The sequence below is a fragment of the Carettochelys insculpta genome, chromosome 1, assembly GCF_033958435.1.
Source record: "Carettochelys insculpta isolate YL-2023 chromosome 1, ASM3395843v1, whole genome shotgun sequence".
NCBI lineage: Eukaryota > Metazoa > Chordata > Testudines > Carettochelyidae > Carettochelys > Carettochelys insculpta.
In genome coordinates, this window is record NC_134137.1 from 256,323,648 (window position 1) to 256,337,453 (window position 13,806).

A 13,806-nucleotide genomic window follows, 5' to 3' on the forward strand; every position below is an offset into this window, starting at 1 on the left:
TCCAGTAATTCTGATTTTTAATGATTAATTATTATGGCCTTGAAATTGTATTTTCAGGCATCTGACTACCCTCTTGTACTGTCTTTGGAGAATCACTGCAGCCCTAAGCAACAAGAAGTAATGGCAGACTATATGGAAACTATTCTAGGTGATAAACTTCTCACTACAATAGTCACTGATCTGTTTCCTACAGATCTACCTTCCCCGGAGGTAACAATCTTAGTTTTCTCTCTGTTAAAAATAGGAACTAATTCGGGCTTTATGCAATTGTTGTGATAATCTCTTGAGGCATTTATGAAAACTGATGTGTTTGGTGTTTAAAGCATCTTTGTGCTTTGGCTGGTAAAACAAAAATAATTACATATAATAGAAATAATGAAAAAGAAAAGGTATAAAAACCATATCATGCAGGTTGATATGTTCTTGTTAAGAAAATGATGTTTCATATAACAACTTGAAATGTATAGCTGAAAAAACATAATCAGTATTTCATAATGTTTGGACCTTCCAGTTCAGACATTCATAATTTAGTATTTTCCTTAGGCTTTGGACACATTAAACCTTTTATTTCGTATGCAAATGTAATTAATTAAAACTGTTTGCTGCAAGTTTATTTTAAAAGTTCTGACTTGTGGGCAGCTCCATAATGTTCCACATTTTTATTATTACGTTTATTATAGAAGCACCTAGAACAGTGATTCCCAGCCTTTTCACTAGTGAGGACCCCCAATCATGGCTCAAACCATTCACAGACTCCCATCAAAACCAATTCTAGCCATTATGTACACTTCATTAAATGAAAAAGGAAACCACCACATAGATTTTAAGACAGCAATTAATATTATTGGAAGATATTTAACTTAAAATAATACTTTATTGCAACTTTGCAATTTATTTAAAACTTATTTTAGATGATCGTTTTTATTTATTTTTTATTTTTTTATGGATCTCCTGCAATACCTGAGTGGGCCCCCAGGCTGGTAACCACTAACCCAGAGGCACTAACCAAAATGAGGTCCCTGTTATGGCAGGCACTGCATAAAACACATAGGGGCAGACTGTGGAGCCTATATTCACATTGCTAAATCATGAGCATTCCGATTGAAATTAATGAGAGTTCTTGTTAAGCAAATTACAATTATATACAAGTAAGAGTATGACAACTTGGCCCTTAGGAAGAAACAGTCCTTTCCCTGAAGCGTTCACATCTAAATAGACAAGACAGACAGTGGGAGAAAGGGAGTCTTATTAGGCCCAGTTTACAGATTGGAAATATAGTCACAGAAGTTACTTCTACACTAAAAAGTTTTGTTGACAAATGACAAAACTGGTGGAGCATCCACACTAAAAATGAGTTCTGTTGACTTTAAATTGACAAAATGTGGCACTTTTGGCAACAGCCTGCTGCCTGTCCCCCATGAAGCAGAACACCTTTCTCTACAGAATTGGTCAACAAAATTCTGTGTGTACACTCTGAGGCTCCCTCTGTTGACAGACAGAGCTTCTGGGTCACTGGGCAGCCTTATCTGCTGTGCTTCTGGGTGGCTGTTCTGTTGCTTTTTTGATCTGCTTTCCTGTCTGGCTGCAATCCGTCAACAGAAGTCTTTTTCTCGACAGATTGCTCTAGTGTAGACATAGCTGGAGAAATTAAGTGGTTTACCCTACTTTATACTATCAATCTGTGCTGCAGCCAAGAACTGGCTCTCTTTTGAGTCTGAGGCTGGTGTCCTAACTATAAAACCATTCTCAGTGTGCTTAACCTCAGGCTATATCGTCAACTGGTGGATTGTGATTCCTAGGGTGGGTCACTAATCACGTTTGGGGGAGGAGGGAGAGTTATAAAGCATTGGAAATTTTACTGCACTTTCATGCAAGGAAATTCTCACTCCTCTACTCCCTGCAAACCTTTGCCATTTGAGATGAAGTATCCCTTGAAACACAAATACACAAATACTTTCATTTTTGAAGAGATTTGACCTTTGTATTTGCTGCAGGCTTACCATCATAGTATTCTTGACTGTATTTGATTTTGAAACCATAGGAAAAAAAAGCACCATTTACATTGGGTGCTCTGCGCTGCCTCAGAGTTTCTCAATGAACAAACATCCTTTATTAGTCTTGGTGCTGCCTAGGAATTCTTTTCTCTACAGCAAGAATTGAATCAGTTAAAGGGCCTCTAAAATAAAGTCGTCTATATGGAGTGCCCTTCATAGGCTGATTACTTTGTGTTGCGGGGAGTTATCTTGCTTTGGTCAACCTATAAAGCTACTCTCTAAATAGAACATTATGGGGGTTCCATATTTGTTTTCCTGAAATGTTTCCTTATCAACTATCTCAGTTTGCATATAAAAAGATTCCCCGCCTCTACACCAAATGCTGGAATTTGCAGATTCAGCCTTTAATCTGAGTCAAGGTGAGTTCTTTTTTTTTTTTGTGTTTCACCAAAAGGAGTCAAAATTTTTCATGGCAAATTAAATCGCAAGTGTTACCTTTGTAATCCCATTGTCTTCCAATTCTGTCCTCAGTGACACCTGAACAATTTCAATGCCTGTGATTAAGTCACACAAATGGAACTTAGTAAATAATTCTCATGATGGTGAACAAGTAGGACTGAAATCAACTCACTATCATTAGCTAGGTTCATTAACGCAAAAAGCAACAAAAAGCTATTTTGAAACTTTGCCCATTAGCTATGTCTCTGAATGTAGACAGAACAAATCTGCTGAATAATAAAATGCATTTTTAGATATTTTCTTTTAAAACTAGAACCACTTTTTGGGCCACTTCAAAAGCCTTTATGTTGGCTTCAATAGGCTTTGCATCATACCTGTTAAGTCTTTGAAACTATTTATCAAGTGTCCAACATGTAAGTGGGCCAGATTCTCAGCTCAGCTAGGGAAGTGATATGACCACAGTTCCTGGATTTAGAATTAACTCAGTGGAGGATTATGTCAACTGCGGTAAAACAATGTAGCTGGTTCCTACACCAGCTCCTTACCACCCTGCTTCCTAGGTGTGGGGAACTAGCTGGTGGATTGGAGTCTGGCCTCTGATCCTTATTAATCCATGGTCAGTTGTTATAGCTTATAGGGTTCTCTGGGCAGAGGAGAAAACTTGGGCCTGTGTAGTTAATTTGTGTAATTGAGCAAAGGCACTCTTCTTCAGACATTACTGTCTTCCATTTTGGAAAGCATAAAATATTTATTTTGAATGAATTGTTTAAAATGTAGGGTTAATTAAAATTGGTAATAACTGCTTAGATACATATACTAGAGTATGCAGAATGGGTAAAAAATCATTCATGAAATGGCTTAGTTGGTGTTATTGGACTTATATTGATGATGAGCTTTGTCCAATATACTTGAGAACTAACTTTGAAATGTTTGCTATAAACCCCTCATCCTATCAAGTGGGAACTCATTCCTTTCCTTTTAAATTTTTCAGTTACTACAGTAGCAGAGTTTAGAAAGATTAATGGTTAAATTAATAATAAATGTGTTAATATAGCTATTTTGTAGTTAAATTTACATACTATTTGGGAGGGACACATTGAATTCCCTCTCCTTTCTTGCAAATACTCTGTGTAACCTACATAAACTAAAAGGTAAACATATCTTTTTTTATTTTGTATTTTTTGAAACAAAGAGAAAACAGGCAAGAAGAGTAATGTTGCTTGTAAGGAAACGGTTATGATGGTTTAATTTGATAGGGTTACAGGGTCGTAAGATTTCTTTTTAAAATTTTAGTCAGCAGGGTGAGTACATCAATATGCATTTATTTCATCTAAAGTGTTAGCTATCATCTGTTGGCCTTTAGCACTTCACATGTTGTGTAGTTTCTCAAATTCTTTTCTAGATATTCATTAGAAAACAGTGCCATATTACCGTAGTTCTCAAACTTTTTACCCTGGTGCCTATTTCTGTCAAATTAAATGAGCTGGCTCCCCACTTCCATGTATGCTAGAGACAATATTAATTTCCATCAACTGCTAATGAAATACTAAAATATGAAATTATGCCATTTACAAAAGTGTTACTTTAAGATGTTTCAGGGACTGGATGAGCACGTGCAAGGAAGTCATTGGGGAGGAGAATGGAAATCTGGGTTGTCGGGAATTGGGTGTAGTGTCCTGGAGTGGCTTATGTTGTCTTCCTCTGCTTCCACATACCTCCACATCAGTGTCCATCAAGGGCATCATTTCAGGTTTCGATGCAGGGGAATAGAGGTGACAGCCATGCTGGGTCCCATAGCAATGTGGGAGGAGGTCAGACTCTATGCCCTCAGAAGGCTAAGGAAGGGCTACTCATAAGCTGGTGGAGTGGCAGAGATGCACAGTGCTGCTCCAGCCCCTGTGAATTGCTCCTTGTGGCAGTTCAAAGAACCAGGAGATCGCAGCTGCCCTTGAAGGGCTGGCTTAGGAGCAATTTCCTAGCTTGATCTCTGCTGTCATGTGTATGTGTGTGTACAGGGGCTGGGCTTCCCCCTTCCCTTTGTGTGTGTGTGTGTCCAGGCACGCCCCCCCCCCGTGTGTATGTGCTCACACCTGTTTTAAAAACACCTCTGTTAGTAACTGATGGGTGAAATGCCATGGTGGCACACATCTGAGCAAGCACACATGACCTCAGTGCTGGTGCACAAGAGAAAGCTCACTCCAGTCATGGATGAAAAGTATTAGTCGGAAGAGTACTCCAGCCTCAACCCCCTGCCTCCTGAAGGCCCTCCCCCACTCCATCCCTCTGTCATGAACTCCCACACTCCACCCAATTTCCTACATGTACTGTTTTATCGCAGCACCCCCCACTCCAAGTGCAGGGGAAGGGTTGTGATAGTACATGATCAGTAAGAAATTTGTAACTTTCACCTCGGTTAGGAATAAATACAAAGAATTGGAAGGAGGTTCCAATCTGAGTGTTTCTCTAAGGATTTGAGAGCACAACCATCACCTCCATGACATTCACTGAAGGTACCCCAGTCTGAGAGACTCTTCTATCTTCAGCAATGTTAAAAAGCAGCCCTTTTTTATGCTGGTACACATTGTTACAGCATATTGGCACCCTTTTTTCAGAGCACTCTGGACAGGGATCCTGCAGCTGCAAGAATGGCTTAGCACCCCAGTGGGCTCCCAGCTGTAAGGCTGCAGGGTCCCCCTGCCCCTGGCTGGGGCATGAGCACCGGCATCTCTTTTTATTACAGAAAACATACTGTAAAAAAGTAAACAGGAGCTAAGATTACTTACCAGTTGGAAGAAAGGGATAGTATGAGACACACAGCTATAAAATGGCTGTCTGTTTACAGCAAGGATTTGTTGCTTCTGCATAGCAATGAGTAGCAAAGCTGTTCTGGGGAAAAAGTCCTTAGAATTCAAAAGTGCATTTGCTATCCTGCTGAGGAATCAACATTTGTGTGTGAGGCCTGGTCTATACAAGGGAACAAAGTCGATCCCAGATACACAATTCTAGCTATGCCATTAACATCGTTAGCATTGATGTACCAGGATTGACTTTATTTCCAAGTGTAGATCGGGGTCTTTGGGCTTGTGCCAATGTCCCTGCTCCATGCAATAGCATGGAGCACCAGGGTTGATGGGTGAGCCCAGAGAAACGGATTTTGCCTCATGTTCACAGACATGGCAAAATTGAACTCCCGAGGATGATCGCAGCACATCAATCATGCAGTAAGTATAGACCTATTAATCTGACCCAGTCCACTGTAGAGGAAAGAGCCTCTCAGACGAGTGTGAAGCGGAACTAAATGGAAGAATAGATGTCCCATCCTGGGGTGCTGTCATTCCCTGCAAAATTGGAGAGTTAAGCAATGTTTGTTTTGTGACAGCAGGGAAAGATCCCAGCAGGTGATCATTCTTTAGCTCTGCTGCTTTTTCACTGAAGCCTTCTTTAGGTGATAGAGCAAAGAGTAGCCAGCTTGAGGTGGGAGAAGGGGAGTGTATAGAAGAGTGAAGTAGCTTTTCAATAAGATTGGCTCAGGGCAGGTGAGGTATGATAGGGGAGCTTCAGAGAAAAAGCAGAGCCAGAGATGCATAAATAAAGAGTCCTGCATTCCTCACACTCTTGGGTAGAAGGGAGGCTGGAACCAATGTCCTATAATAGCAGGGTTCAGGGGGTGGGGCTGTTCTGTCATGCCTCTCTCAAATAATACTCCAGGTGCACATGAAACTTTTGACTGTCCTCCATTTTGTCATCCTTACCTCTCTACCGCCCAGGCAGCCTGCTGCTGCTCCCTCTGCTTCACTCCACATACCAGGATGACACATAGCAGCATGCTAGGTGCATGGGAAAGACGTCAGTCGGAGTGTAACCAAGCAGACATAAAGCTTGGTGGTTTGCATTGCAGTGGTTTGCATTTTCTTATTCTTGAGTTTATAAATAAAAAAAAAGAGTTTGAGGCCCTTCCAAAACTCTGTTTAGGTCCCACCATTGTTGTCAGACTGAACAGTTAGCCAGCTTTAACCCACTACGTAGAGCTTGCTTTCATTGTTGGTGAACAGTGTTCCAGTGTTTAAAAATCAGTAGATAGACCCAAAACAAAATTGAACACAACTCTTGTGCCATAGAGCTCTCTTGAATTACATATTTTTCTCCTTTGATATTATTGATATAGAACTGTTCATGAATTGGCAAACAATGATTGTGATTCACTTTGGAAAAGAAAGAATGAAAAACAGTGTGTAATGTTTTGTGTCTTATTTAACACACACACACACACACACACACACAAATTAAAGACATTTCATTTTTTATTAGAAGCATTCTCTCCATCTTCTCCTATTGAGAGAGAAGGCTTCCAGGCATTTTCCGAGAAGCAATGACTAGTCCTTGGCTCAGTAACTGGTAATCTTGCTGATCATTGCCCTGACTTTAACATCCATTTTAGGGAACACTAATGGAAAAGCTATACAAAAATACCTCTGATAATATCTAGAAAAGGCTCTCTTTTTGAGCCCTGACTTCTTGATTTTAGATCAGAGTATGATAGGCATACTTAGTGGTTGATGGTAACTTTTTAGTGATGGAAATATTAAGAATCCATGCTTATTTTATGTAGATATCTCAGTAGGCAATAGTTGTTGTTGACATCTTTACAAACCCTAACAAAGCCAGACTGAGTAATATTAGCTTGGGTCTGTTCTTCTCCTGGTGTTGGTCCAGAGAGTAATACTGCTTCAACAATCCTCTGCTGTTGGATGCTACTGTAATCTGTTCTGATCTCTTCCCTCGCATCCCCCAACCACACTAGTTTACTTGACATTTAAGGAGCTAATAAGATCTTTTTGGGTCCAATATCAGCCATATGCAACAACACTCAGCTCTCCTCCATTTCATCGACTCAGAAATGCACGGCAATTCATCCTTCCTAACAGATATCTGAGATTGAGACTTTAATGTCAGGCATAGCAGGACGAGGAGGAGGATCATAATCACTGCCTGTTGCCATGGCAGCAGCAATCAAGAATGAGTTTGCCACTGCTGACCAGCCTCACAATAGGAACAAAATGCTAGAATTAGGAATATTCACAGGAGGCTTATTTTCATTGATTTTTTTTTAGAAACCTCTACACAGGCACTAAAAGTAAATTTATAAAGAATGTTTCCAGTATACTCATATACACGTCCTTTCCTCCTTGAAATCTAAATATAAACTTGGTTAAAACATAGAAAAAACATGGCTCTCTTTCTCAGGAGCTTTGATTAAAATAAGTTTCCCTCTGCCTTGCTCCTTTCCCCTACTCTCTTTCTTTCCAGTTCTATTTGGTACACAAGCACAATTAAAAATGGTGCCATTAAGAAAATGTCTGGTATAATCTCTTGAAACAGCTTCCATTAGTTTGTCTCCTGTGCATTCAAAGAAAGTCATTAGCCAAAAGGCACATGGAGATCTTAAATATTTTCCTAAGATTATGCAAATATTCTTTCAAAATCAAGATATACGTCTTGTGACAGGGTTACTGCCCTGAGTCATGTTCTCCCTTTCTTTCTCAGCAATATCTTAAAATATCCCTGATCCAGCTCCAGTTTAGTTGACCAGAAATGTCTTTGAGAAGAAAGCGATCTCAAATGCAAAGTCCTAATAGCAAAAGTCCTTTCTTCTAGTGTGTCCTGGATGGAGTTGGGTGGTGGTTTTCCATTCCTCCTCCACACCTGGGAAAGGAGGAGCTGCATCATTCTTTTTCCTCTGGAAATGGGGAGCATTTTGTAAGAAAATGGGATCTGACATAACTCACAGTGATCTTGGACACTTTGTCTCTCAAAAGCTGGAAGCAAGGATACCACATCGGAATAATCTGGCCTTACTTAAGCAAAGAGATCAACCCCCACCCCACAGCAAGCTTCAGTTTTACAGACTCAGGTGGATAAAATGAAAGGACAGGTTCATGAGAAGGAAAGGAAATGTGGAAAACTGTCTTTGATTCTAGTTGTCTCTGTTTGTAAGGTCTCCTGGTCCCCCACTCCCAAAAAGCTGCTTTAGTGATAAGGAGAATAATGGATTGTTATTGGACATTGCTAGGGAAATTGTTGGCCTATGAGGGGCTATTATGAGTTATGTGCTTTGTCACCAGAAAATCTGTGAAGAGTTTAGTGAGGAAATGTGCTTTGGAGCAATCCAAAACTTGTCTGTGGACAGGAATGTAGCACGGGGAGCATCAACCTTTCCAAGGTGGAGTGCCAAAATTTGACCTTTTGACCTCTATGTATGATCCCAGTGCCGGTGATACTTTTTAAAGTCAGCAATAGTCCTACTTACAACAGCTTAATTGATAAAGAAATGAAGATGCAGGGCTTTATCATTTAGGTGGTGGTTGGTAGCATCAGCTGGTCTTTTCTTAATCCACAGGCAGCATGGCTTTGAGTAAACTCTCAGCTGCATGGGGGAGGAGGGGCGGGACTGAGCTCCCACCTTGTGTGCCAATGAAAATCGGCTCATGTGCCTCTCTTGGCACCAGTGCTGGGGGTTGCTGACCCCTGAGCTAGCACCCAAATTTCTCAGCAGCTGGAAAAAAGAGGTACACCTAGAAAGCTGGTTGTTGATTCCTCAAATCCATTTCAGACTTTAGGTAAATGTAGGCATTTGAATTGTGCTAACCCTATTGGTACAGCATATATGTGTATGTGAGTTTAAGGCATAATAAAAAGTAGTTTCAGGTAAAAACACTCTTGTTTGTGCCAATCACTTATTAGACAGAGGATCTGTGTCCCCCACTCATGTACCCTGGCATCACTTGGATAGAGACAATTATGTTACTGCTGCTTTGGGTTCTAAAAACGCTGAGTAACCATGGAAGTTGCAAATTCATTGGTAAAGAGACCCTCTCTATTTCTTTTCAGAGAATCTTTTGTGGCAGTCTTTCCTTCCCATGGAATCTCTTGATTGGTTTAATTGATGGATTCCACACAATGGAAGTGGGGCCTTATCCCTACCCTGCATCATAAGATTTCTAGTCCAATGTCCCTTAAGGAATAATAAACTGTTTTCCCTGCCCTAGAGGATACATTATCCCACACCAGGATCATTTTCTTTGCCCCAGAACTTGCCTTAGCCATTTCCCAGGCCCTCCTTGATTCCAGAATTACTGCAATGGGGTGGCCTGGTATTAAAGAATGAGAATAACTGGTTACACTATTATTTTCAAAAAGGGTTATTTTAATTTGAGTGATTGCTCTTGTGAATTCTGATGTGCACATGTTTGTGTGCTGCATGCATGGTTATAGAAAGATTTTTTCCCCAGTGGTACTGGTTGGGTCGGCTGTAGCACCTCTGTGCCAATGTCATCAACGTTGTCTATAAATACCCCTGCCAACCTGACACCCCACTCAGCTTCTTTTTTTCACCTACTGATATTTGTTGGAGCTTCTATCACTGCTTCACAGTGGATGGCACTCCCTAGTAAGGGATTTGTTGTTGGTTAATCAGTAGCTGATTGCTGCTGATAGCCGTTGTTAATCTTTGAGGGTTTTTTCCCTTCACTTCGTGGATCCACTTGCTATACACCATCAACAACCAAAACCTGTGGCAACTGACTCACTAACTACCTGCCAAAGAAGAAATCAGGAAGAAAAGATGGCTATGGATTGGACATACCCTCAGAAAACCAACCACCACCATCACAAGGCAAGCATTAAGTTGGAACCCACAAGGGAAAAGGAAAAGAGGGTGCCCAAGAAACACCTGGCTTAGAGACCAGAAAGCAGACACTAAATTGATGGGATATACCTGGTCAGAACTGGAAAAGATTGCCCAAGACAAGGGATGCTGGCAAATGGTTGTTGATGGCCTGTGCTCCAAGATGTAGGGGGAAGAGGCTTAGTTAGTGGTGCCCCCGTGTGTGCGGTGGCCACAGGGTTTTAAGCAGTGTGAGAGATGGGGGAAGCCCATGCTCAAGGGTGACCTTCACTCTGCTTGTCTCAAGTGCTTAGGGGAGAGTCACCTGCAGGACAAGTGTTCTATTTGTAGATCATTCAAACTTAGGACAAAGAAAGAGAGGGATAAGAGACTGCAGATGATCCTTATGGAATCAACTCTACAATCCCAAGAGCTGACTTCTCTTTCATTGGTGCAGAGTGCATTGGCCTCAGTGTGTGACACCTTGGCACCTGGGCCAGACATTAAGCATCAGCACAACTCCCAGGCATTGAAGACTGTCCCCGGCACTGGTCACACTCCCTGGTGCAGAAAACAGGAGCTTGACACTGCTCCCATTTCCCAGTGTCAAAGAAGAAGTGTGTGGAGAGAGGCCACTCCCTCGCTGGAGGCCAAATAAGGTCCTGGAGGCACCACCTTCCATCAAGACCATGGCGGCTGCACACCCAGTACCAAGCTTGGCACCTTTGACTCCAGGCCCACAAGTGGGTCCATTGAGTCCAGCATTAGAGTATTCCCCAGCACCCATGATTTAGGAGGACTCAGACCTTCCTAACACAGCAGATACCTTCAAGTCTGCCAGGTACTTGGTCAAATTGATGATTCCATCTGGTTCACTCTGTCCAGGCTTGGACCCTCTCATGAACTCTCCTCTAGACACACCCGCCCTTTTGGCGATCCTCCACTACGAACTCAGGGACCTGGAAGAGTGTCTTCGACCAATTCCAGCACCAGTTTATTCTGCAGAGTTGGAACACATGTTTATGGTACTGACTATGTCACCTGTCCCAGCACCAGTGCCAACACCAGCACCAAATGTGGTACTGGCACTGGTCATGGCACTTGCAACAGCATCTGTGCTGGCACCATCTTCCTTGCTGGCTGGTGTGATTGGCACAGGGTAGTCCGCCTCCACACTGCAAGATACATAAGAGGCATTGCTAACAGTTCCACAAGAGGTGGGAAGGCTGGCGGCACTGGAAGTCCCTCCTGTGGCACCAGGGTTTAGTGTGGCTTATCTGTCTTTGGCACTGTCAGCTACCACACATAGGGGCAAGCTAGAAGCCATGACATTTAGGAGCCGATCATGTAGGCACTGTTCACCAGCACCATCTGGCACTGCTCCACCTTGGTCTGCTTTGGAATATACCTCTGACTCCAAGGTGGACTCCATGATGCCACGCAGCCCCAAGTACCAGTCCAGGTCATGGCACCATTCCAGGCACTGTTCTCGTTGCTATCCTCAGGAACCTCCTCTGGCCCCAGTGCAGACCTAGCCGCCACAATGGCAGGCACTGGTACAGTAGTCATTTTGGACTCCCTGGACCTATCAACAGGTGCAGGTCCAGGATACACCTTCGGGGCCCCTTCAGTGGCACCTTAGGGGTGGGAGGCCCCTTCAGATGCTGCCGGGTCTCTGGCCCTAGAACCCATCCAACAGACCACCAGTTCTCCTGTTGCCTCTTTGCAAAGGGTGACCCAGCCCTTGGCTCAACCACTCCCTGAGCTTAAAGAGCAGGACAGTATCCCTCCCCTGCTGGCTTTGTCCTTGTCCTCAGTGGACAATGTAATGGTGGGTATGTCCCTCTCACCATCATCTATGGAGAAAAAGGCCCACCAGGACCTCCTTTGTAGAGTGGCACAGGGACTTAACTTCCCTGCCAAGGAATAGGTGGAGGAAGTAGAACCTATACTGGATGTGTTGTCCTCAGATGGCCTGGCTTGTGTCACCCTATCACCCATTAAGACCATCACAGCCTCATTGAAGGTCCTGCGGCAAACCACAACTTTTATCCCCCCCACAGCTATGAGGGTTGAGAAGTGGTACTTTGTGCTTCAGTATGGGTAGAACATCTGCATACCGACTCTCTGTCAGGGTCACTGGTGGTCAGTGCTGGTTGATTTGTTTCCTAACAATTTGGGAAATATGAAGGGAAGGAGTTAGTATCAACCAGTTGTAAAGATACCCTGGAGGCAGAGGATTTCTACCCTATTTTAAAATAAAAGGCAGAATCCTAATTTTAAAATTGAGGGATACGTAAGATTTTCAAAGCCAAAGACGTTTTTTACCTTTGTGTAACCCTGAGGCTGGATCCCTCAGGGGAAAGGGTGCAAAGTCAGGGTAGGGTGGAAGTGGTGGTGGTGAGAATGGGCAGAACTTGGGGAATATGCATGGATACCTTTCCCCAGGCCACTGGGACTCCTGGGCTGTATTGTGGAAATGTTTGGGCTGTAGATGGCCCACGGGCTCTGATTTTGAGACCCCCTGGTTTAAGTGTTGAGCCAGGCCTAGATTATTCTTGATCTTCATCCCCATCCTCAGTGCTTAGTGCTTAGTGTTACCACTTCTTTTTTCTTGTTTTCCTCCCAACTCATGAGTGCAATATTCCCCCCCTCCTCCCTGAAGACTACCTGCAAGATAGGACTCATATTTTCGGCTTACGATTTCTGAATTCAGTGGAGGCCATTGGGTGCTAAGCACTTTTAGAAATTGGAGGAATTCATGCCAGTACATAAATGGGAGCCAAGTTATTTGAAAACTCTGGCTCCAGATGGGATTGTGAGTGCCTTTGAAAAATCTGTCCCTAAATGTAATTTCCTAAGTACTTTGTATCTATTATGAAAGTTGTGATTGTATTAGCAACATAATGCTGCATTCTTCTCTGAGCTAATGAACATTCGCTGGGGAAAAAAAGCCATACATAAAGAAAAGGCCCTTGGGATAACCCTAGTGTCCTTGCCAAAATTCCATCTTTCATTTAGTAAAATTTATGCAAATATTCTGCTTCATGGTTGTCTGAAGAAATGGTGCTATAGCTTTCTCACATTCACTACTTTGTCTGTATATTACTTATTGGCTATATCTACACTAGCCCCAAACTTCGAAATGGCCATGTAAATGGCCATTTTGAAGTCTACTAATGAAGTGCTGAAATACATATTCAGCGCCTCATTAGCATGTGGGTGGCCGCGGCACTTTGAAATTGATGCGGCTCACCGCCGCTCAGCTCGTCCTGACGGGGCTCCTTTTCGAAAGGACCCCAGCTATTTCGAAGTCCCCTTATTCCTATGAGCAGATGGGAATAAGGGGACTTCGAAGTCGGTGGGGTCCTTTCAAAAAGGAGCCCCGTCGGGATGAGCCGCGTGGTGGCGAGCTGCATCAATTTTGAAGTGCTGCGGCTGCGCACATGCTAATGAGGCGCTGAATATGTATTTCAGCACTTCGTTAGTAAACTTTGAAATGGCCACTTACTTGGCCATTTTGAAGTTTGGGGCTAGTGTAGACACGACCATTTACTTAACAGAAACGTGCTTGTAAGGTTGTTCTACAGTGCTCTATTACTCAATGAAATTGTTTCCTGTTTTAACTGCAGACTTACTCGCCATACCTACTAATAGATACTCTTGTCTCAAACGTAGCTCTTTTTAACT

At 42.7% G+C, this 13,806-nt stretch overlaps 1 protein-coding gene across 1 annotated transcript in view; it reads left to right on the forward strand.

The window, feature by feature from the left end:
* The window catches only part of PLCZ1 (phospholipase C zeta 1), a 113,939-nt gene that overhangs the window by 59,115 nt on the left and 41,018 nt on the right, over positions 1-13,806 (forward strand). The window contains exon 6 of the mRNA XM_074998916.1: positions 58-210. Coding sequence (XP_074855017.1) covers positions 58-210 — 153 coding nt within the window. The remainder of the gene's footprint in view (positions 1-57; positions 211-13,806) is intronic.